The 25,875-nt window shown below is 43.5% G+C and overlaps 1 protein-coding gene across 11 annotated transcripts in view; it reads left to right on the top strand.

Moving 5' to 3' along the window:
- CUX1 (cut like homeobox 1) overlaps positions 1 to 25,875 on the top strand; it is a 287,680-nt gene that overhangs the window by 235,784 nt on the left and 26,021 nt on the right. For 6 of the 11 annotated variants that reach the window (XM_075518101.1, XM_075518104.1, XM_075518099.1 and 3 more), the window contains 4 exons: positions 497 to 559; positions 3,428 to 3,616; positions 8,465 to 8,729; positions 17,650 to 23,370. The exons of 1 other annotated variant lie outside the window; for it this stretch is intronic. In XM_075518101.1, the coding sequence (XP_075374216.1) occupies positions 497 to 559; positions 3,428 to 3,616; positions 8,465 to 8,729; positions 17,650 to 18,361 (1,229 nt within the window). In that variant the 3' untranslated portion in view covers positions 18,362 to 23,370. Of the gene's footprint in view, positions 1 to 496; positions 560 to 3,427; positions 3,617 to 8,464; positions 8,730 to 17,649; positions 23,371 to 25,875 lie in introns of those variants that run through there. 4 more of the 11 variants (XM_075518102.1, XM_075518106.1, XM_075518100.1 and 1 more) reach the window with 1 other exon arrangement.

Genomic DNA, 25,875 nt, shown 5'->3' with positions numbered 1-25,875 from the left:
CATATCATCTGAACATTATGACTGTATAAGTGAGAACTCCTTTTATTTTAGTATGTAAGGAAGCCTTTTTTTCGGCTAGACACAGAATAACATGTTATTATCTTAGATTTTTTTTTTTAAGGGGAAAAATACTGGGATGGGGGGGGGGGTTGCAAGTTCTCATTTAACATAATTTGGAAAAAAAGAAAATGGCCCTGATCATGGACATACCCTGCATGAGATTGTGTTCCACTGAACCCAGCAGAATTACTTGCTTGCGCACATTGGCATGGGCAGATTGTGGTTGCTTGTTCAGTGGAGATAATGTAGAGGTAAAGCCACAAGTCACGGTAAGGGTTTGCAGGTTCAAGCCCTTAGTTTTTGGGCAAACTACTGTTGAGTGCTGTACCTGCTCTGGTGTGCCAGAGAGGTTTGAAAAAGTATTTTTGTTTACATTTGCTTTGATGCCATTTTTACTTAGTCTTTTTTATTTCCCATGATTTTTGTTTTCCTACAGTGTGGCTGACAAGCCTAAAAAGCAGCAGAAGAGCCAGGAAATGTGCCCCAAACTCTGCATTAGGTGTGGAACCAGTTTCAATGTCTCCTTTTGCGCCCTCAGTGTGCTAGCGCACCAGATTGACTCGGTGCCCAGGTTTCTCTGTCTTAGGCCACAGGGCCTTGTGAACCTGTCTTAGGCAACTGGTGGTGGCTCAGTTGTTCCAATATCATCGGCCAGTAAAGACCACGGTTGTGCAAAACCACTCAAAGATGTGTTTGGCGGGTCTCTCCTCCCATGCCTTTTAGCATTCATTCAACAGTCACCATTTTAGCAAGCAATGCTGGCAGTGTTAATGCTGAGATGTTATTAGTATTCCTAGTCCCAAATGTGTTATCAGCGATTCCCTGTTGGCCAACATATAACTTAGATACAGAGGGAAGCAAATGCAGTGAGCTATTGAAAGATTGCAGTGGTGGGGATTTTGCAGAAGGAGCCAGGACTAACCATGAAACCAGCATAATTTACAGAAAGTTTTGTCCATGAGGAGCTACATGAGTGGGAACAGGCGTGAAGGATATTAGGGAAAAAGATGGGGAGAATTAGCAGGAGTTTTAGGAAACCTGTGCTTAAAAATATTCCAGTTATTAATAGCTCTCTGATGAAGATGGAGTGTGATACACCTGCTACCTCCTGAGAATGATTTCTACCACATTCCCCGTTAGCTTGGGAGTCTTTCAGGTGTTTTATCCTGCCCTGCCATATCCTGGGATAAAATAAATGACACAAACATCTTTAGCTTTGTCCTTAACACCTAGAGAACATGATGTTACTTCCTTCCACATTTGCATTTCTAATTTTTAGGCTGTTGTTTGAAGTTCATTTCTTTTGGCAGCATTGCTAGTACCTGCTCTGGGCTGCTTGTTTCTGACCTTTTTGCTGATTTGTGCCGGTATTCCTGTTCATGTGGCCACACAATAAACCAGACCAGTTGGTCTGAGTCAAAAGTGGCCGTTTTATTCTTGGTAGGTTGGTTTGACTCGGATCAGTTCACTGCTCCCATTTACTGTGCAGCCACACGGGCGGTTGCAGTGGCCGCCCTGGCACTGCACGGCGGCTGTCGGAGCTCTCACGGCCGCTGGAAGAAATGCTGCTCAGGTTGCAGCCTGAGCACAGCCTGGGGTTAGAAACTGCGGGGAACGCTACAGGAAAGTTACTTACAAAGGCATATTAAAAGATCTTCAAAGTAGCTGTCTTATCCTGCAAGTATCTGGCAGGTTTAAAGGTAAATGGATAAGGCCTTACTGATGTTTTTAAATACAAAGACAAACCAGGAGTAGATTAACTCTGCAATACGCATGATCTAAAATTGGCCCTGAATTACTACTTTTGTCTGATTTTCCTAATATTGAGGGTAGCTGAAAATCACTTATTACTTAGGAACTTCAGTGAACTCTGAATTTAGGTTTCTGTTCAGTCTGTACGAACCATTTTCAGGGTTAGTTTTAGAGCTCATTGCAGACTCTGTCATGTTAGCCCTGTCCTCATTTCCCCTTTCCGCCTTTCGTTATCTCGGCTGCTTCCTCCAAAAGCTTTGCAGACCCACCTGCCCCATGCATCTGAATAGGACGTTCTGCAGCTTCCAACTGGTCCCACGTTCCCTCCTCTCCCCTTACAGGCAAAAAAAATGGCCGGGCCAAAGGTTTTGGGATGTTTATAAGAGGAGGAGGAGATTCATGGAATTAAGCACCCAGGAGGGGTTTATGGAGTAGATATTTTCCACAACCTGTTTGTGATAGGATCAGATGAGGCTGTGAAGGCAAGAGCTGATGGTGCTTTTGCAAGTGCAGGCACGTCCTGCAGAGCTGTAGGAGCACAAGCCCCCACGCATCTGCATTGTCCCCTAGGGGTCTGTGTGTTGCCACTGGCTAAGACTGCTGGCATGGCTAGGAAGTGAAGGGGAGCGTTCTGCTTTGTGTTAGTGAGGGCATTCAAAAGCTACGGATCAGACACGAGACCCTGAGGCCTAAACTTGGTCGGTATGGGAAGATCTTTGGGTTACCTTGAAAATACATGATAGCTGCACTTCTATCGGAAGTCACCGGCAATGACTCAGATGACTTCAGGCTCTGTCTTGTAACAAAAGCTGTTGCATATCAAGGCAGTTTAGCTTGGCCAGCTGTATGGTTGGGTTTGAACTGCACAGGCATTTTCCACAGTCCTTGCTAAGTTAGATCTTAGCCATGTAAAACTAGTGTTACTCTTGCACATACAAATGCTGTACGTTGAAAAGCATATGCAGTTTTTACCTTGCTAGACAATAGCATTTTGAAAGAGAACTAAAATTAAGTATTCTTAACTACAAGTACTGTAAAGGCCGTAGAAAAATCTGTTATATTGTAAAATGTGATTATCTCTAGTTGGTAAGACACAGTTAGAACACCACAGATAGTACAACACAGAAAACATGTATGTGTGTCTTTGAGGACACTTATATGACCGTTGCTGAATGGGGGGTTACATTGGTCTTGGTTCATTGATTGCTTGAAACGTTTGGATTGCCCTGTTGGAACGAAGCTGTTGCACTACCCTCCTGCATAAGAGCTAAGTAGCCTCACTGTTCTCACTAGTTACCTGCTTAGCTCAAAGTTCAGTTTATTTTTAATCTCATTAATCTTATTTTTTGCACACTGTTTCACTCTAAGGTCCCGGTCCCCAAAGGTGTCGAGCTCCCCTCTTTGCCACAGTCAGATTCTAAGGATTAAACTAAAGCTCAGTATTTACACTTTTAGCGGGGGGGAGAGCTTTTATTCTTCTAAATGTTTCTTTTGGGTTTTCAAGCAATTCTAAAGTAAGAATAATTGACAAATGATCTTGTAGATGTGTTCTGTCTTTTTAGTTAGCCTCGTCTCTTAGCTGAATGAATTCATGCAATTTTCAATTTCGTATTAGGTCAGCGTTTGTTTGGGGAGACAATCCTAGGGCTAACACAAGGCTCTGTCTCAGACCTTCTGGCTCGCCCGAAGCCCTGGCACAAGCTGAGTTTGAAGGGACGGGAACCCTTTGTCCGCATGCAGCTGTGGCTGAACGATCCCAACAACGTGGAGAAGCTGATGGATATGAAACGAATGGAGAAAAAAGGTAACTTGGAGCAGACTGCTGACTCATGTTTTCCGTTATTTCAAAGATGACCGTGTCTTTTATAATTCTCCACAAATAGTATAGAGGCAGCATTGATCCAGTATTATGAAGGTTATGCAAAAGGACTTCATGACAGCTTTTTCCTAGTTTTATCTGATGCTAGCTCAAGCATATACATCTCAAAAAAACAAAAAAAAAACCCCAACAACCAAACAAAAAACCCAAACCCTGAATATTCACCAGCTGTCCTGAAATCATTGCTATATTCTCCTATAGATTAATTACTGAGGCCCTGGTGTATCACTGATAACTTGCCTTACCAAATGAGAAATGTGAGTTTGGGAGCTGGCTTTGGGTTATTAGTTAATAGTGCTGCAGCTGGTCGCAGATGTTGGGCTGGAAGAACTGTGCATTGACTCCTGAGAGACCTTCTTGCCAGTCCTGCACTGATGGTCGCTAGGAGGAGAGAAAAATGAAGTCTTTATAAAAGGGTATTTGAGAAGAATTAAATTTGTAGCCTTTGTAGGGATGGGGGAAGGTGATTGTGTTAATACATGCTCGCATAAAACGGCTAGATCATGAGTATGTACCTGTGAGAGCTTTAAGTTGTTATCGGGTATCTTAGTAGGGAGTATATCCTGAAAATGTATCCTACCCTATATTTTAAATTCATTACTAAAAAACAGTGGTTATTCAGAGCCCTGTTTTTAGTATGTTCATGTGATTTTACAAGAGAGACTCTTAGGCTGCCATTATCAGCAGTTAACTAATTAATGATATATACATCTCTCGAGCGATCCCTTAATGATATTAGTACAGACAGCATTAATCGTGTGCACTGAAAGCGCTGCTGTTGACTGATGTCCTGAAAGCATTAACACATTTGATCAAGAATTTTGTGATTATATTAAAAATTGCAGTGAGGGAGCTTCTGGGAAAATTCTAGTCTTGCATGCTTATAAGAAGAAATTCAAATCCTTGTCATAGTAACCAGTATAATATAACGCAGTGCAGTATCTTACCGCAAATTGTGTATGATCTTCCACAGGGAGTAAAATCCACTTGGGTTTCCCACTTACAACTGTAAACCAAAGGGAGCCATGATGGTTTTTGCTGTATTAGAAATATGGCAGAAATAAAATTGTCAACTAGCTGGATTTTTATAGCCTCAAAGAGAATATCGCCCATAATGCAGGAAAATAAAATAAAAATAATTTAAAAGTAGTACTGACAATATCCTCTCAAAACTATTTTCTAAACTGGATTCTTATCAAATACTGTGCAATACATATGCTCTATAGATGGCACCTGAATAGAGATAAGGCTATAAATCATTTGAGACTCTGTACTGAGCTCCTGAACTGTGTAAGTGCTGTCCTCATAGCAGAGCACTCTAAATGAATTCAACCCTGTATTTTCTGCAAAATCCTTTCATGCAGGTAAGGATCCTGTGATTTAACCTTTTAAATTGCTCTAGAGCCACATTAAGAATTTAACTTTCCCTTCAGCTAATGTCAGTTGAAGAACAATGCAACTGTATCTGCTACCAGTGAAACATTATTATCAATTATTTCTCTGCCACATTTTATTAAGGGAGTAAATTAATAATTATGATAAAGGTGAGCTGCATATATCTTTTTTTCTGTTCTGCCAGTCTGAAGTTTGTGCTATAAATGTTCATTTTAAGAGGTTCTGAAAATTTGCAACGTACATTAACTAACCTCTTTGGAGGAAGGTGGGGGTTCACGCTCACTAGGCTGAGACACTCTGCACCACCTTTCCTGCCTTGGAATAGTTCATTCCTCTTTCTTATAACCTCCCGGTGTGTGTGCCGCTGGTAACGTCACACTCGTCACTGAACAGTACTGAAGCCTGCTGTCAGGAGAAAATTTAATTCCCTTTATTTCCCCATTATTTCGCTTTTTAATAATCTTGTTCAATACCGCATAAGATAAAAATTATATTAAAAGGGGCTCTGTTTTACCTCGGTGGGCAGCCGCTAGTTCTGCAGTAGTGTCTGCTGCGTCTATAGCTGAGCACATGCTGGGGAGTCTTCCCTGGGGGACGCGGTGATGCTGGGTTGGCAACAGCAGCGGCGCAGGGGGTAGTAAAACTCAGGGGATAGAGCTGGCCTTGGCAAGTTGGTCTCAGACCCAGATCCAGACCTTTGCCCAAATTACGTTTGGGTTGTTTTTTTCATAGGTCTCCTGAGAAGTAGAGACCGATCACAGACAAAATTCAAACTTCTCCGAAAGTCAAGGGCGTTTGTGACTTGGATTCCAGTTTGAGCCTTGCTGTCACTGCAAATGTGCTGAATGATCTCCTTATGTTGTCTACACGCAGCACATATGTCTAAAATAAGAATTAAAAAGGAAAAGCTTTTATAACTGTCATGTAAAGTTTCCAGAGAGCACCATTAAAGCCTAAGGCTTAGGTGCTAGTTCAGCACATGGCGAAGTGCCAGGATTGTGCCTTTGGCCCAGTGGAAATTTGTTCTGATAATGTATTATCCTCCAGAAAAACAATTGGTTATGACTGAACAGTGGGATATCCTCTTTATTTTTATGTTAAGGAAATACGGGCATTTATATAGTTTGTTCAGTTCACGTGAGAGAGACCCAAAGAAGCTATTGCAACTTTTGTGATCCCAGTGTAAGGTTACAAAAGCAGAGGTAGGCATAGGGCATGAAATTTTTCCCAAGCTATCACAGCTCTGTGCTGTCCTTAGGAGTCTAAAGATGGGAGCTCTGACCTGCCAGAAATGCCATCCTTTGGAGAGGAGAGAAAGCAGGGATTCAGAGCACCCTGATGCATGGGTGTCTCATGTTAACTCAGTCGCCTGACCAAATTCCAGAAACTCCAGTTAGAGATAGCCTAAACACCTTTTACATCTTCCATGTGAGGTTCTGTTTTGTCTCATGGCCTCCTTTAAGCTGCTGCAGTGATAGATGCTGTCTTTCAGCCCTCTTGGTTGTGCTATCAAAGGAGACAAGGAAACCTTGTGTACAGTTTGCATGTCAATGCAAGTTTGAAGTAACGCCTAGGAGTCTTTGAGATTAAAGACCTTATATAAATGGGAGATTATGTTGCTGGAATGATTAATTCTGTGGTTGAAGGTTGTAACAGTTCGTTGAAGGCTGCAAAAATAAGGCCAATAGGTCACCTTGAAATAATGCATTTGCCTGCGGTCACTTTGCAGTTCTACATCCAGTTGGAAAAACTTAAATAGGTGATTTTTTAAATGAAGTTTATTAAAAAAAAAAAAAAAAAACCTTTGCTTTTTATGGTTATTTCAAAAGCGCACAGGACTCTATCATGGCAGAGTGATGGATCATGAGCAACTCGCGTTCTGTTCCATATCGGTGATCTTACACAGTAGGCAATCCACAGGTAATCTGTCATATTCAGGAAAAACAAAATGAGGGCCATGCAGATACCCCCAAAGGTTACAGAGTGTGTTCAGAATTCACTTTGACGATAGTAAGACGCAGTGTATAAAGGTCCCACTGGACGCACCGCCGTGTAGAGGACAGGACGCCAAAACCCACTGGAGACAGAAACCCAGACAGAGCCAGTCCTGTAGGGAGCTCTGCCAGAAGTTGGCTTGTGTGAGAAGGGCTTTCAACATTTCCGTTTATTTGATTGCACTGAATTTTTATTCTTTGTGCACCCTCAGCCTAAAGGCAGAGCTGTGGGGAGAAAGAAGTTTATTTTTTGAAGAATTTGGTTGCTGACTGGTGTGACGTGCCCCACATTGGTCCCTGGCTCCGATCAGAGCTCCTGGCTGTTGGAGATTTAGTGCCTGCTAGATTGATGTCAGGCTGGTATAATCTGGAACTTAATAGCCAAGGTTATCAAATTGCAGCTTTTGAATACCTAAACTCTTAAATATCTAGAAGGTATTTAACAGGCCATTAAATATTTTATTGACAAGATTCATCTATATTTGCCATTTTCAGCCCCCTCATTAGCAATGCTTGTGCATGATACTGCCAGGTGCAGTAAATCCCACCTCTCTTTGCCCAGTGTAAATCAATCAAGTCAGTGACAGCGTTTGCTGGGACTCTTTCCTTGCAGAATTTGCCAGGATAATTCAGTCGCCGTTGGGGAGGAGAGTTAGCAGTGGTATCACAGGCTTCTGCCGTCAGCCTCACCAAGCTCCATCAGTGCGGCAAGAGCTTTCTTAAAACTATATGCATTTTTGAAAGAGCCTTGCGTAGGGGAGGAGGATGCTGTGGGCTGTTTTTCTTTCATAACCTGTCACCGCTATAGCGGAGATCTGTAGGAAAAAGCAGCAAACGCCTGACGGGTTATTCAGCCCCTTGCTGGGATCTCCGGGCTCCGGGCGCCATCGTGTGTTGGAGACGTGGCTGTGGCTGCCTTCAGCTTCCACAGTCATATTTTTAATTCAGAGACCTTAGTGTACACCTTAAGTGTTTAACAACCAAAACCATTTAAGTTGAAATGAAGTGCAACTGTCCTAATCAGGTGCTTATGTGGAAGTTCGCCACTCTTGAAAGAGTGAATTTGAAATAAGTCGTGTTAACTGAACCCTGTTATTCATGTCCCGTGTTCATTGAAAAAGCACAAAACTCTGGCAGGTTTCCAGGCAATTTACCCTCTTTTCTTTACCTTCTTTCTCCCTTCTTTCTTCTTTTTCTGCCTCTTGCGTCCTCCCCACATTTGCTTTCCTCTGATCTCTGATGATGCTTCTTCCTTCCTGTTCTCTCCAAATAGCCCATCCATGCATCTACAACCTGTCATCTTCACATTTATTCCACGGCTCGTATATTCATTGATTTTGCATTTGTATTCAGCTGGGGCTGATCCGATGCGCTTCTCTTTCAGCCTACATGAAACGGCGACACAGCTCTGTTAGCGACAGTCAGTCTTGTGAGTCCTCCTCCGCTGGAATAGACTACAGCCAGGGAGCCAGCCCGCAGCCACAGCATCAGCTGAAGAAGCCCCGGGTGGTGCTGGCACCGGAAGAGAAGGAAGCTCTGAAACGAGCCTACCAGCAAAAGCCATACCCATCACCAAAAACCATTGAGGAACTCGCTACGCAGCTCAACTTGAAAACCAGCACCGTGATCAACTGGTTCCACAATTACAGGTATGAGATCTCCCGGGAGCCCTACTCGTGAAGGATTTATTTTATTTGCTTTGGCAGGGTGCTATTCTGCTCCAGCAGGCTGTGTCTGCTTCCGCTAGCACTGAGCGGTGTACAAAATGAACAGTTTAGACAGCAGGGAGGTTCTAACTAACAGTAATGCTAATGCTCCAGACTAATTTTAAGTCATCCCTGAGGAACAGCAATATTCACATATTGATGTAAGTAGTGCTTTTAAACAGAAAGTCTTGCTTTTGGAGTGGGCGTTGATTTAGGGATGTCCACTAATGAATATTTATAAATCCCATTGCAGTAAGCAAGACTGGTCTTTCTTACTTGCATATGCACACTCACACAGACGTATACTCGCATGTATATACACACGTAGGTGTGTGTTGTGTGTGTTATGCCTGGATCACTTGGTGAGGGGTGCTTGGAAGTGTCCTCTGCTGAATGGCATCAGAGTTGTGCTGCTTTCATCACATTTTTCCCACATAAGAGCAAAAAGAGGATTTTCTTTTAGGTCTTGAGTCACTGAGCTGTGAAAATAGGCGCAGTGTGTGCTTTATTTCTGGGAAGCTCCGCATAGTCGTGAAGGACAGAGAACCGATAACCCTGAAGTCAGATGTGGCCACAGATTTGTTTCATTGTTATGATTAAATCATTGAGTCCTGCTGAAATGAAATAAGATGTTGGTCTGTTTAGTTCCTTTCTCATACTAGCAGGAACCTTCTCCACACTTGAAACATTGAAGTAGGTTTTGGCCTAGAGACACCGATAAAAAGAAACAATGCTGGAACGACATATAAGAATTAAAAGGATTTGAATGAACATATTATCAACTGTGTTTGGGATTGGGAATCTTAATTAGTATAGCAGACTTTTCTCCAAGAAATTTGTGCTAATGAATATTGAACAGGTACAGTTAAGATACCAGATTTAGTACTGTTCTGCCTCTTCACTCGGAGCCAGTAACGTTCCTAATTAGTCCAGATTGCTAAACTTGTTTGGTTTTGGAAACTGCTAACATTTAAAGGGTATTTTCTACTTTGGCCCTTCTCAGCTTTTAACAGGGAAGTTGCTGAAGCAGAAGCAGCACAGTTTAATGACATATCTCAGAAATATTATGCACAATAGTAAAATAATGTTTATAGTAAACAATATAAAATTTTAAAATTATAACCAACAAGTAATCATATTTACACTGAATTTCATTGACTTGAATTCGCTACAGATGCAGCCTCTTTCACTGCTCAGAGTTCTCCAAATGCAGGCCTCTCTTCCAATTCCCACTTCTAGGCAATTATACACAAGTTGGAGGAATGCCTATGAAAATATGTTCCCTTCGGCCTGACAGCAAAATGTGCTGTTCTCACTTACGCAGATGAGTGCGGGAGCACTGGTGGCATGTGTCATCTTCCTCATTATCAGGAGATCTCCTGTTCAGGCGTGCTGTGAGAAAGCGTGACAAGTCATGATTGATCAGCGTGTTTAGCCACACCAAGCTGTACACTAATGTAGACTAGGTGCTGACAGTTGTATACAAAATAGAAAATGTATAAACAAGGTGCTATAGGCTGGTGGGTTGCACTAGCCTCACAGCACTGAGTGATCTGGACCTGCTCCCAGATGTGTTGCTGAGTCTTCAGGACTTTAAAGAGATGTTTCAAGCCTGTTTAGAGCCCTGGGTGCTCTGAGCGGTTGCCATCACTGAAAAATCAAAACATGTGCCTGTTCTTTTCCTCTGTACAATAACTTTCTTAGCTTTCGTGCACGAAGTACTCTTAAATCATTTGCAGGATGTTGCAGAAGAGGTACAAGTTACATGTTCTGCGAGGGGAACAGGACCTGACTGTTACGCAGCTCGTATTATGGGAAATGGGTAGTCTTTCCCCTCTTCATCTTCTCTGGGCCACACTCTAACTTTATGTATCTCTTTTATACCCTCCCTCAGCCATTTCTTTTCTAAAATGAAGAGTCTTCATACAGAATCACAGAATCGTATAGGTTGGAAAAGACCTTTAATATCATCAAGTCCAACCGTAAACCTGGCACTAGGACCACCACTACACCATGTCCCTAAGCACCTCATCCAAACGTCTTTTAAATACTTCCAGGGATGGCGACTCAACCAATTCCCTGGGAAGCCTGTTCCAATGCTTGATAACCCTTTCTGTGAAGTAAAATTTCCTAATATCCAGTCTAAACCTCCCCGGCGCAACTTGAGGCCATTTCCTCTCGTCCTATCGCTTGTGACCTGGGAGAAGAGACCGACCCCACCTCTCTACAGCCTCCTTTCAGGGAGTTGTAGAGAGCGATAAGGTCTCCCCTGAGCCTCCTTTTCTCCAGGCTGAACAACCCCAGCTCCCTCAGCCGCTCCTCATAAGACTTCTGCTCCAGACCCTTCACCAGCTTCGTTGCCCTTCTCCGGACACGCTCCAGCACCTCAATGTCTCTCTTGTAGTGAGGGGCCCAAAACTGAACACAGGATTTGAGGTGCGGCCTCACCAGTGCTGAGTACAGGGGCACGATCACTTCCCTACTCCTGCTGGCCACACTATTTTTGATACAAGCCAGGATGCCATTGGCTTTCTTGGCCACCTGGGCACACTGCTGGCTCATATTCAGGCGGCTGTCAACCAACACCCCCAGGTCCTTCTCTGCTGGGCAGCTTTCCAGCCACTCTTCCCCAAGCCTGCAGTGTTGCATGGGGTTGCTGTGGCCCAAGTGCAGGACCTTGCACTCAGCCTTGTTGAACCCCATACAATTGACCTCGGCCCATTGACCCAGCCTATCCAGGTCCCTCTGCAGAGCCTTCCTCCCCTCAAGCAGATCAACACTCCCGCACAACTTGGTGTCATCTGCAACCTTACTGAGGGTGCACTCGATCCCTTCGCCCAGATCATTGATAAAGGTATTAAACAGGACTGGCCCCAACACAGAGCCCTGGGGAACACCGCTTGTGACCAACTGGAGTAAACTCCATTCACCACCACTCTTTGGGCCCGGCCATCCAGCCAGTTCTTTACCCAGCGAAGAGTACACCCGTCCAAGCCACGAGCAGCCAGTTTTTCCAGGAGAATGCTGTGGGAAACCGTGTCGAAGGCTTTACTGAAGTCTAGATAGACAACATCCACAGCCTTTCCCTCATCCATTAGGTGGGTCACCTTGTCATAGGAGCGGATCAGGTTGGTCAAGCAGGACCTGCCTTTCCTAAACCCTTGCTGGCTGGGCTTGATCCCTTGGTTATCCTCTACATGCCATGTGATGTTGCACACGGACATGCACATGGACATGCCGTCCATCAGCTTCCCCGGCACCGAGGTCAGGCTGACAGGCCTGTAGTTCCCTGGGTCCTCCTTCCGGCCCTTCTTGAAGGTGGGTGTCACATTAGCTAATCTCCAGTCAGCAGGGACCTCCCCAGTTAGCCAGGACTGCTGGCAAATGATGGAAAGGGGCTTGGTGAGCACATCTGCCAGTTCCTTCAGTACTCTGAGGTGGATCTCATCAGGCCCCATAGACTTGTGAGTGTCTAAGTGGTGCAGCAGGTCACTAACCATTTCCCCCTGGATTATGGGGGCTCCATTCTGGTTCCCGTCCCTATCTTCTGACTCAAGGGGCTGGGTACCCAGAGAACAGTTGGCCCTATTATTAAAGACTGAGGCAAAGAAGGCATTAAGTACCTCAGCCTTTTCCTCATCCTTGGTCACTGTGTTCTCTCCCCCGTCTACTAGGGGCTGGAGATTCTCCTTAGCTCTCTTTTTGCTGCTAATGTATTTGAAGAAGTATTTTTTGTTGTCTTTTACAGCAGTAGCCAGATTGAGCTCTAGCTCAGCTTTGGCCCTTCTAATTTTCTCCCTGCACAGCCGCGCTACACCTTTGTAGTCCTCCTGACTTGCCTGCCCCTTCTTCCAGAGGTCATAGACTCTCCTCTTTTTCCTGAGTTCTAGCCAAAGCTCTCTATTCAGCCAGGCCGGTCTTCTTCCCCGCTGGCTTGTCTTTTGGCACCTGGGGACAGCCCGCTCTTGTGCCTTTAGGACTTCCTCCTTAAAGAATGTCCAGCCTTCCTGGACCCCTTTGCCCTTTAGGGCTGCCTCCCAGGGGACCCTGTCGACCAGTCTCCTAAACAGGCCAAAGTCTGCCCTCTGGAAGTCTAAGGTGGCAGTTTTGCTGACCCCCCTCGCCGTTTCTCCAAGTGTCAAAAACTCTATCATTTCATGATCACTCTGCCCAAGACAGCCTCCAACCATCACATGGCTCACAAGTCCTTCTCTGTTCGTGAACAAGAGGTCCAGCGGGGCACCTTCCCTCGTTGGCTCCCTCACCAGCTGCATCAGGAAGTTATCTGCCACACACTCCAGGAACCTCCTAGACTGTTTCTTCTTTGCTGTGTTGTATTTCCAGCAGACATCTGGTAAGTTGAAGTCCCCCAGAAGAACAAGGGCTAGCGATCGTGAGGCTTCTCCCAGCTGCTTATAGAATAGTTCGTCAGTCTCCTCATCCTGGTTGGGTGGTCTGTAACAGATTCCCACCACAATATCTGCCTTGTTGGCCTTCCCCCTGATTCTCACCCATAGACACTCCACCCTATCATCACCATCATCAAGCTCTAAACTATCCAGACACTCCCTGACGTATAGGGCTACCCCACCACCTCTCCTGCCTCGCCTGCCCCTCCTGAAGAGTTTATAGCCATCCATTGCCGCACTCCAGTTGTGCGAGTCATCCCACCATGTTTCCGTGATGGCAATCATATCATAGTTTTCCTGATGTACAAAGGCTTCCAGCTCCTCCTGCTTGTTGCCCATGCTGCGTGCATTGGTGTAGAGGCACTTCAGCTGGGCTGTCGTCCGTGTGTCCTTCATAGAGGAACACCCCTTGTGTGCTTTGAGGTGTTTCACTGGCGTTTCCCTCTTGGCTCCTATTGCCTCAGTATCCCCTAGCTCAACTCTGTTCAACTTCAGCTGTGCCCCAGTGTGCCCCGCACATCTCTGAAACACAGGCTGAGTGCCCTCGCTGGCACCCGCTCCCTCTAACCGTGGCACGTTGTCCCTCAGCTTCCCTCAGGCAAGGCTGATGTTGCTCCCCTCCCCCTTCGAGTCTAGTTTAAAGCTGTCAATGAGCCCCGCAAGCTCCTGAGCAAAGATGAATCCCATCAGACGCCAGCAAGCCTGGTGCTGTGTAGGCCATCCCATTATCAAAAAAACCAAATCCATGGTGAATACACCAGCCATGGAGCCATGAGTTAATAGATTGGGTGCCTCTGTTCCTTCTAGTGTCACTGCCCACAACTGGAAGGAGAGAGGAGAAAATAACCTGTGCTCCAGAGTCCCTTACTAGCTGTCTCAAGGCCCTGAAGTCTCTTTTGATTGCCCTAGGACTTCGTGTTGCAGCTTCATCGCCCCCCACATGGAAGAGCAGTAGGGGGTAATAGTCCGAGGGCCGTACCAGGCTAGGGAGTATCCTCGTGACATCCCTCACCCGGGCCCCGGGGAGGCAGCAGACTTCCCTAAGAGGAGGGTCCGTCCAGCATATCGGACCCTTGGTTCCCCTCAGAAGGGAGTCGCCCACAACTATAACCCGTCTTCTCTTCCTTGTGGAGGTGGTGTTAATACGAGAGGTACGTTCTTCTGACCTGGGTGACACCTCTGGTGTAGATGGACTGTCATCCCCATCCTCCATTGCCTGGCCTTCCACCTCCAGGGCCTCATACCTGTTGTGCAGAGGCACCTGGGGAGGCGAGGTGGGCAAGGAGGGCCTTCGCCTGCCGCCACGAGTGTGGACTTGCCTCCATTCACTCTCCTCCTTTGAGCTGCTGCCTTTAGCCCGGTGGGGGGGGATACAAGATCCCCTTGATCATGGGTTCTTACTGGTGGCTGCTGCTGCTCCTGTTCCTGTCTCGGGGGGGCAGAGCATGGCACCACCAGTCTATCTCTTTCTCTGCTCTTACAGAAGCAGTTCCACAATTCAGACCATATAAATTTTTCTTTAAAGTAACTTAGGTGAGGCAGGGTACAGATTTGGACAAGTTTGTCTTCCTGTCTCTTGGGAATCCTGTTGCAGTGATGCTTTTCCTTTGGGATTCAGCCCAAGACTCACTTTTCAAAGGTGATTGCTACAGCAGAACCTACGTTTATATCCACCAAATGGGAAGTCAGCACTAGCGTTTATTTTCCGCAGCAAAAGAAACTTAGAAAAAATCCTCAGGAGGCAAAGAAATAATTCACTTCAGACTATACATAGGTATAAAGGATTTTGACATGTCTGCAGACTTCTCCACGTCTACGGCTTTGCATCCATACCAATAATGTAGCTCTCGGAACATAAAAATAAGAATATGCCTTGCTTTGCATTAGCAAAGCACATATACAGGACCCATCAGAGTTTGAGGCTCTGTTGTGTTAAGAACTGTACAAAAGAGTAGGAGGTAGGGATTTCTATCCCACTTCACGTGTGGAAACTGGCTCAGAAACTCGGTAAGGTCATAGAGATGATACTACAAAAGCATCTGGAATTAAAACAAAATTTCTTGAATTGTAATCTAGTGCTCTTGGATCTTAAATTTCATTGCTCTTACCATGGGCATATTTTTTCAATGAACATTCATTTGTTCAATGAACAAGCATTATGCTTGTTTAGATGAGTTCCTGGAGTTGTGTGAACACTTGTACAGGGAACTTCAACATAGACCCCAGGAGATCTCTGATATTTTGAGTTACGCTGATGAATGCCAACAGGATGTGTTGATGTTGAGGCCAACACCTTCCAGTAAGAGGAATGCTCTCTGGAATTTCCTAGCTGCTGTCACCAGTTCTTCTTTATCATAGGGATTTAATTACTGTGTTAATCAGGAGCCGGACTAGATTCCAGAAGCAATATACTGGGTGTGAATTCCAGGGATTTCCACAGACATCAAACGTGTATTCTGTAGGGCTGTGGTCAGATACTCAGTGAGCATGTCATCATTCGCTATCTTGCTGGAGCTGAGGTATTTTAAATGCCATGCAGGCACAAAGCTCTTACCTGTTTCCTCTCCTGACTTGGGGAATGTTACAGAAGCAGCATGTTCTGGATCAGTATCCATGCAGGGAGGTTATAGGCATAAATAGAGCCTGATAATCGATGTTGCAGGATGCACACAATTAATGGTAACAGAAAATTAATGTTAGCACCTGTGGTCTTCTGTTAGGTGAATAATATTCTCCTAGGGAAAATTACAGACCCCCTAAATCCTTTGAAAGTGTAGAGTCAGCAAATACTGCTGAAATACTCTGTTGCATTTCAAGTAAGTCAATAATATCATTAGCTTCAAAAGCAGTATTCAGATGGTGTTCTGCATTTATCCTAATTTTTTTCCGTTGTGTGCTGTCTTCTGTAGCACATTTAGGGAAAAATGAAAAACTCGTACAGCCGTCAGTGCTGGGACAGCATTTCACTTGTGATTTGCAAGACCCTTAGCAGTTCTCCCTGGCTAAAACCAAAAGTGTTATCTTCACTCTGAAAGATGAAGTTTTGCTAAACTCTCCCTGTGTCTGTAGTCTCGTCCCTGACCACAGGTCATTGAGGCTTCTTCTTGGTTGCAAATTCAGACCTGAACAGTGGTCATAACCTCTCCTACTGACAGAGCAGTATGGAGGAAGAGTTGCCCTAGAGCCTAAGATTTTTTCATAAACTGTTCTGTACTTGTGAGGATATTGGGAGCTCCTAAACAGAGAGGGAAGAGGGAGGAAGGACCAAGTTAAATGGCAAAGGCAGCGTGGTTGGAGTATTATTGCATGCTTCAACTAATAGGAGGCACAAGGTGGCACACCAGGCAATTTTAACCCCACATGGAGTCTATTAATTCCCTTGAAATGCAATGCTTGCCTTGTCACTATTCATGTTCTGAAATCGATTTTTTAAATAAAAAATGAAGCAGAAGTCAGACTGGCTCATAGACTGACAACCTGTCAAAAGGCTGTGCTTCCCCAGAGCGGTTTCAGAACAACGGACTCTGTTTCATCTTTATTTCTCCTTGGTGTCCAGGAGAACACCAAGAGGGTTGTCCAGACTTTTTCCTTGTTTGTTTTTTGTTTAGGCAAATTGTGGCTCATTTCTCATAGAAATCTGAATTGTTTTCTATTTACAAGCCGTTTTCTTCTGGATCTACTAGAAATGTATTCATCTTTTTAAAATCATCCCTTTTCTGGTCTAGTGTATCGTAAAGTTTCACCTTCCTGATGTCAGACTTTTAGTGGGAATGGGAGACTGCAGAGCTTTTCGTCTCTGTCCCTTAAACCACGTCCAGTGCTGTAAAAATCGAGCATACAATTATGAGTGTTACTTAATTTAAACTTGAAAAAAAAGGGAAGATGATCTGTCATTGGTTTTCACCAATCATTTTAGTACAAATTTATTATCTGCATATAGTTTATATTTTTGCTTTATTCCATAATGCCTGCTGTGGTTATTAGAAAGGGCAGTCATCAACGTTAGGTTACAATAAATACACAAAGTCCTGGCTGAAGTCAGAGGGGTCAGTCTCAACTCTGAGCACTGCAGAAGTTACCAGAAATGGCTTATCTGCTCAAAATCCCGGCTGCGACTGCCTGCCCTCCCGCTGCACCATGGAGGAGCCCCGGGGCGGTCTGGGGTTTGCAGCCTGCGTCCCTTCTAGCACAGCAGGCTTCACAGCAGGCGTATGGCCGGGGAAAATGAAATTAAGATCATCGTGACAATATTTCATGTTCTTCCAAAGGCCTTTTCAGTCAGTCCTTTGGGTTTGAGGGTGTGAGTGCTTCCGCTGACCTGGCTTGGTGCAGCTGTCCCATAGCCAAGGCAAGATGGCGTCTTATGAAAGGGCGTTTTGAATGGCGTATCTGGTAGAGCAGGGTGGCTCCGAGTGAGCCCCGCAGACTCACCATCCCTCTCCCCTGTCTCCTAGGTCTCGCATCCGCCGGGAGCTGTTCATCGAGGAGATCCAAGCTGGGAGCCAGAGCCAGGCTGGGTCGAGCGACTCTCCTTCCGCCAGAAGCAGCAGGGCCGCTCACAGCTCCGAGGGAGACAGCTGCGATGGCGTGGACGCAGAAGGCCCACCTGAAGGAAAGCCGAGTGGCCCGGAGGCGGATGAGTACAGCAATGCAACCACAAAGTCTCAGGGAGGGCCAGCGGAGTCGGCTTTCGAAGCGGGGGAAGAGGCACTGCAAGGCGCCAGGTCTTCGGAGAAAGCGGAGCCGTTCCAGGCGGAGAGCCTGGAGGACACCGACGACGAGGGCAGGCTTAAAGCACCGCGCCAGAGCTCTCCGCCGGCATCGCAGCGCCCGGGAGAAGCTCTGGAGACACTGCCAAACTCTGCCACGGAAGGGGATGCCTCTACCTCAGCTGCCTCCACCTCAGTCCTTACAGGGGAGAGCTCCTACAAGTCAAAAGAAAGTTCAGAGAAAAGCTCCAGTGTGCCAAGTACGAGCTCGACGCCGGCCGCAGGCTCGCAGAAAGCCAACTCTCTTCAGAGCTTGTTCGGCTTCTCCGAGGCGGTGAGCTCCAGGAACACGCGAGACAGCTCCTTGAGGAAAAAGAAAGCGGCAAACTTGAACAACATCATCCACCGCTTGGAGAAGGCCGCGAGTCGAGAAGAGGCCGTCGAGTGGGAGTTTTGAGATTAAACTCGCCCAACTCTGGAGAGCTGGGAAGTGAAACTGGACCTCTACTGGTTTTATTGTGTTGCGCACTTAACCGCCCTGCGGGCCACAGGGCAAAAACGCCATAGGCCAAGGTGCATATAGAAAACAAAAAGGAGCGTTAAGCCCAATTTATGTTTGTGTTTTCGAGGAAGAAAACTGAAATGTGTAGTCAAGCTTTTTTGTACCCTGAAGTGTTTTTATTATTGCCCTAAGTGATTTCCACAGTTTCTGGAATAACTCATACAGCTTTGCCTTGTGCCCTCCTCTTTGGTGTGGGCTTTAAAAAAAGAAAAACAGAAAAAAAAGAAAAAAAAATCAAACCCACATATTAAAAGGGGGCTTTTTATCTGCCATCTAATGGCTACAGAGCGATAATACACTATTATCTTCTTAAACCAGGAAAAAAGGGGAGATTTTTCAAAAAAAAAAGAAAAAAAAAAGAAAGTTTTTTGTAGCTGTTCAGTTGCCACTAAGAGATTGCACAGTCAACCGACTCTAAACACACTAGTTTGGATTCCTACATATTTTCAAGAAAAGAAAAGAATCTTGTTGTTTGAAACTTTGAATTAAAAAAAAAAACACATTTACTCCACATATTTTTTAACAAAACAAAAAAAAGTCACATCAGGAAAATATCTTAATTTGTGGTAGCTGACTTAGTGTTTTCTTGTAAGTGAAATAGAATATTGACACGTAGTGCACATTGTTTCATAGCTTTAACTGATTCTGGTCTTTTGCAGACCAGAATTTGTTTAATACACTCCATTTTAGGCCAAATCAGGACAAAAAAAAATCTGAATCTAGGTATTTTATAATCTGCTTTTTAACCTCTAACCACAGAGCACGCTGATCAGACCTCATATCTAGGAGGTTTAGGAGACAACTTAGAAACAGCATGTACTTGATCATTTCACTTGGTTCGTAGTGTACAGAATTTCCTTTCAGTAAAGACAGATCGCTCAAAAAATGTTGGCCAGTAACATTTCAGCCTGCTACTTCGGAGACGTATTCTGTAACCCGAAATATTCAGCTTACCTGGAATCGATTAAAGTGTAGTTCACGTGTACGATTGCTGTCACACACCACTAAGAGGGGACTGGAGCTGCCTCAGATAGAGAACTTTTCCTGCTGTTGGTGGCCATTTACTGACTCTCTTCCCACCACAAGCACTGATTTTAAATACGTTTTAGTTGTGGGAAGCTTATTTTTGCGTGGAAAAAAGAGTACATGGCGATGACCAGACGGGCTCTTACCGGGACGGAAATAGCCCAAACTCCAAACCAAAACGTTCATGCTCTCGAGTCCCAGTCTAGACCATTCTGCCCTGCAGAAATACAGCCTTTTTCCATTATTTTATGCACAGGTTATGGCTGATCAAAGTACAAATCAAATTCTAACTTGTCTCTAACTCCTCCTGTTGTCTATATGTATATGCGTGAGCATAGAGGTGTGTGGAAGGATGTGTGTGCGTGAGTGTGTGCGTGCAATTTTATACGTCTGTGTATTTTCTTACGTACTTGTGCACACATAGAGTGCATTACTGCCACCTTTTTTCAATAAGCTGTTTTATCAGTTATGGCTTCTACAAGTTTGCTAATTTAGACTCCTTTATTGCCATATCTTTAAAACTAACAATAGATGATTTCGGAATATATATATATATAAATATATATATATATATAATTTTTTTTTGCTTATTTATAGGTGCTGTATTTTATTATCTGATTGTTAGGAAGGGATGAAAGGGGGCAAATATTCTTTAGAGGGATAGACTGCCGGCAGTATTGGGTATAATTTACAAGATGTAGTTGTCATACTGTATATTATTGATTGAAGACTTTTTGACCGTATTGTGTATCATTGAACTTTTGTCTTAGGTCAGCATCTTTTTGATGACACTTTAATGGTGCATTCATTACTTCTTAAGTTTAATTAATATTACTTTTCTGATTTTGGGGGAGGGAGGGATGGGGAGAGGAGTTCCGACTTTAAAGGTATGTTCCCAATATTACACCTCAGTGTGCTTGTATTAATTCATTAGTAGGATTTTTGACTGTAAGATGTGAAACCACATTTCTTGCATGATGTTTTAGAACTTATGTATTTCATTTACAGTCTCTTAACATGCAACAGCAGCACTTAGCGCAAGTTTTCACAAATTAAGAATCAGTACACTAAAATCAATCCTTTTCACGATTAAGAAAAGAAGGCTCTAGGAGGCTGAAAGGCAGGGATTTGTTTCCTATTTTTACTGCTAGCTGTTTCAGGATACCTCCTTGGGTAATTGGGGACTTGTGATGCAAAACTAAAATTGAGAAACGGAGAGAGCAACTGCCCCTTTCTGTGATGAGCTGAGGAGACAATTCGTAATAACAGACACCAGTAGGTGACAGCACGTGCTGGAAGCGGTTGGCTTCTTATCTGGAGAGCAGTTAGTCCACGGGAACGGCCAGCGAGGGAAATAACGCGGTGAAGCAGAGTGTTACCTCTCTATCTGTACAGTGTCCTGGTTTGACTTACAAAGCACAGCTCCATCGATAAACGCACGTCCTGGTAAAAATACACATACCTTAATACAAGTCATAACAAGATACGTCTTCAGCCAAGAAGCAAAACTTCTGACTAGAAGACGCAGATATTTTCTTATGTTCTTTATTTTTTTTTCTTTGTTGTTGTTTGGTTCAGGTTGGGTTTTTTTATTAATTCTAGGCAATGCACTTGCCAGTCTGTTTCTACTGTCCTTGTCTGCTGATTTCAGATCCAGGTGCTTGATGCAGTCAAGTGGTTACTCTCGGCTTTCTCGATAGTGAGGTTTTTTTTCTGTTTGACGATTTTTTTAAATTAATATTCCCCAAACTGTTCTTGTGCCTGTGTCTATATGATTGCATTCCATGATGCTTACTGAGAGCTCTTGCTGCATTATATGACAGCAGAACTGTATTGACAGGTTGAACGCAAATGCAGCACTTAAGGTCAATCTCTCTTCTTAATAAGCAATACGTAAGTGCCTTGAAACTTATATCTTTTTTTTTTTCTGTTTATTTTTGTTTTGCTTTTCAGGTTTCCACTAGTTCTTTAGGGTTCTTTAGCGTCTGCCCGGTTTTTAATGCTGTAATATTTTTAAAAAGCATGTCTGTAGCTTGCCCTAGAGGAAATCTTTCTTTTATAACACTAACTGTTAATTCTAAGCTCCATTATTACATTTGAATCATGTAATTTTGCTGGATAAAGACAGCATTCATAAGTCAGAAGTCACTCCATCCTGCCAAGGGTTGTCATTGGTATCTATTATAAAATTAATCAAATAAAATGCTGTCAGTGTTTCCTATATTTTTGGCACTTTATTAATGGCTTAGCTCCTTTTGTTGTTTCATATTTAATGATCTGCGTTGAATGTGGATTAGCCTGCTGAGATGCTGTGGGGGTGACCCGGGCCGCCCTGCCGGGAGTCACTTTGGGTTCCTTAGTGACCACCTTATTTAAGGGCACGGGCAGACGAACACCCCCAGATCGAGCTCGTAGAGTTTAAGTGATGTTCCCAGCTGTTTGTTCCCAATTTTTAGCCAAGGTCACAGCTGCTTTTCTGTTTCAGTGGAAAGTAAAATGGATTAGCTTGAACTACTGCTGAGATTCTCTTGTTGGAGCTGAGTTACCTACTGGCTTTCCAAACTGGCAGAGACCTCCCCCCTTTAGAGACTGAACTACAGCAATACTGAAAGATTTTAGCTATATTTCTGATCGAGTGCGGCGTTTGAAAGTAACGCTTTTGGGAAAATGTCTATTGGAATAACTTTTTTTTACTTAATTAAAAGAAGAGGCTAAAGAGTTGGAGGAGAAGAGATGCCAAAGAGTAGCACGGTGGCTTTTTACCCTCTCGGGTCACTGCTTAGGGAAGGGAAGAGGCGACGTTTAGGCACGTGTGACGTGGGGCTCGTCTCGCGGGACAGTCATTTTGTAGAGCGCAGAGCGTGGCAACAGAGCCCTCGCTGATGGCGTTTCTTTTCCTGATGGATAAAAGCACAGGTAGTTTTCAGAAAATCTGTAATGCCAGAGTGTTTTTTCCTGAGGTTCTTTAAAAGCATTTTTATTTTCTCTTTCTGTTTCCAGTTCCATGCTCTTACTAAAGCTGTGGATGAAGGGCCCAGGCTATTTTAACAGAAATACCTTTATACTGCAGTTAAAATTGTCAGTTTTTCTCTCTGGATGGTTAGGGAAGGAAAAACATGTAATACTTTGTTTGCTAAAAGCAAGGGAAGAGTATCCCTTGGCAGAGGGGTCATACAATATGATTGTTGATACGCTTCCCTTTTTGAGGATACAGATTTCAGACAACAGAATTGCACGTTTATTGGCAGAAATGCATTTAATGACAACTGCTTTTGATGCAATAAAATTTGACCATTTTATTTATTCATCTGTAAAATGCCTATAAATAGAGCCACTCTTTAAGGGAACCTGTATCAGTGCACTCTGCCCATATCGTGAATTAGTGAGTCCTTTAGTAATAAACTCCTTGCTGTAAGAGGAAAGAGCTATCTTACAGTTAAAAAGAAAAAAATGTACGTGCCTTTCTCATTAGTTGAAAGATCTTTGCATTATTTTTATGTAACTTGTTCATATGGGAATGGTGTAGAGAAGGGGGTTCATGAACATGACAGAATTCTATGCAATAGTCTCTGATCCAATTACTTAAAAGTTGCTATTTTTCAATCCTCTAATGGGAGAAATAATAAGTTAGAGAAGTGCATCATTCCGGTGGTAACTTGAACTACAAAGCTGATAAATTTACATAAAATAGGATTGAGGGAAATCTGACAAAATAATGTAATGAAATAGTGGAAAATGCTAACAGTGATTGCAGTCCCCACTAGCACAGTTGCAGTCAGGAGTCTGTCATTTTCCATCTTAAAATTATTAATTTTGAGTGTTCTTAAAACTTACATGAAATAAAAATGCTCCTGGCAAAACCAGGGCAGGTTAGAAACGGGGCGGGGGGGAGGAGAAGGAAAAAAAAAAACCAAAAAAACCATTTTGACCATATATAAATTACACACCAAAAAAAGTAATTGGTTTTGGACACTTCTTTGCACTTAAATCCAAAAGAGTTTATTGAAACTGAAATGTCGCAGTAATCTGGACTAGTGCCTTTAGCAAGGTTGCAAAGAGATCGGTAATCTTAGCAATTTGTTGCAAACCGAAAGTAAAGCGGTGACATTTTAACCTGCAGATGGAGGGCACTATTTTTGCTTCATGTGTGTCTCTTTCTAACAAGTGAGTTTCTGAAATTCTCTCTTCTTTCTTCTTCGCCCAGCGTACGCATCCTAGGATGTTCTCTGTCTTAAAGCCGTTGTGTACGGCTGAGCTGTGAGCATTTCTTGAAGACTATCAGAAACATAGGAGGAGAAGAAGAAAAATTGGTTCTTAGGTGGGGGCCAGATGTAACGTTCACTAAAACCATATCAAGTCTTTCCCGTGAGTGAGTGGCAGCTTTGGCCCTGATGAGACAAGCTGCGTGTGGCCTCATATTCCTAAATTAACTCACACAGATAGGACAGCTGCAAAGCAGTGTTCAGTACACTTACGTTGGCCTGCTCCTTTCCCCTTGCACTTTCTGTTGCCCCACTCTTTGAACATCAACATTTTCTTCCTTTGTGTTGCATATACAATCAACTTGTTAAAAAAAAAAAATAGAGAATTTTAAAATTCTGTACAAACAAAAGACTTTTTTTTCCCAGCAGTTCAAAATCTTGCCGGATGGTTTTAAATTGCAAGGAGAATCACTGGCATGGAAAGCACGAGATCTGAATTTCTTTTCTGGCTCACCCTTCTTAGTTTGAAAAGTGACTTAGTTGTCCCTGTCTCCTTCACATATGTATTTGAGCTCTAAAATGTAGAAATATTATTTCACCAATTTGTTCTTTCCTCCCCATCTCTTTTATGGGATGTATTGACTATGCCATATATAAAATATAGTTAATAATGAACTTTATAGCAAGAAAGGCCCTTTAATGCTATGCCTAGGGAATGATTTGTCCTACATGGCCAGGTCATGTACTATACCCTACCCTATTAATATGCAAGGATAAAAAGTTTTTATGCTCTGAAGGTGAAATTTATCCTTTTGGAGAAGGTTACCGTTAGGCCTGTGCACTTAAGTTTTCAAAAAGCCTTAAAAATAGGTAAGTGGTGCCATCTCTCTCCTCAGGGATGATTTCCCCCCCAGCCAAGTGGTACTGTGGCATATTTAATATAAATTATTAGTTGTAAAGTCATTTTGCAGTTGAAGGAAGTCATTCATTGAGCTTTTATTAGTGAGCCTCCTTCCCGACATCCTCTGGTACGGCCAAGGGCTGATGGAGGCATCAGCCCTGCTTTTCCCAAACCTGGGCGCTCCGTGGCAAACCCAGAGTCCCTGCCTGTCTATGAAGTCTGCGTTTCTACAACTATTTTGTGAACAGAAAAAAACCTGATCTCATTCCCGGGCTTGGTTTTCATTGCTAGTCACAAACATGTTCTGGCACTAAAGAGCATTAGAAAGAAATGCCTCCTCTCAAAAAATTAATAAGATTATTGTATTTTTCCTTGTCCAGCTATTCTACGAAGGACAATTGCTGCCATTTTTCAAGCTTGCTTTACTCACAGTGATGTTAGTAGATTTTTGCCACAGTTCTGTAGATTTCTTATTATTAAAACTGTTGGTTTCATAGTATCATTTCAGTTGCTTTATATTTTGAAACGGCCAAGTGCAGAGAATGACTGAATTCTTAACCATAATGAAATAGTGCAGGAAACAGTACAGCAAAAATTAGATGCCTAAAGTCCCCATGATGGCGTGTCTTTGACTTTTTGTTTGAATTTTAGAGATATTAGTACTACATAGTACAATCTTCATCCAAAGATCCTTGGAAGTGGAGAGTCATGCCAGGAATTTCCTGCTGTTACGGTGACATACCTGCTTTTTGCATAGTTACTGTGTAATTCTGTGGTAATGTTCATAACAGCGCACTCTCTCTATTGATAACAAGAATAACGGCGTTAAATTGCGTTATCCTCTTCTGTCAATGCGGGTAATTAAGATGCATTTTTAGGAGTTGTTAAATGTGTGTATGTACATGATTCCGGTATGGAAAAGCCCCTCTGTGTATGTAGTATTTACGTGCTTGGTCTTAATGGTGCAGTAGAGTTGCTACAGCCAAATTCATTAAATCCTTTGGGGCGTAGGTGAGTGAGGACTTAAAACCAAGATGTATTTAAATGCATAGAGGATGCCATTTTCCCACTTGTCAGATAAGTTCCCTGTTGTAAAGAGGGGATTAGCCATCTGAGAGGTCGCATTGTTTGAGATACACAGCTTTAGCTAACGAAGAGGGGAAAGATCACATTCAGAATACATAAAAATAATTCCAAGGGTCTGAGGTGCAAAAGCCAAGTAATTTGAAATGAAGGGTCAAGCCTCATCTGTAACATCCTCTAACAGTTGCTCTGTACGT

Source organism: Mycteria americana, chromosome 15 (genome assembly GCF_035582795.1).
Source record: "Mycteria americana isolate JAX WOST 10 ecotype Jacksonville Zoo and Gardens chromosome 15, USCA_MyAme_1.0, whole genome shotgun sequence".
NCBI classification, from domain to species: domain Eukaryota; kingdom Metazoa; phylum Chordata; class Aves; order Ciconiiformes; family Ciconiidae; genus Mycteria; species Mycteria americana.
This window is presented reverse-complemented; position numbering and strand designations above follow the sequence as displayed.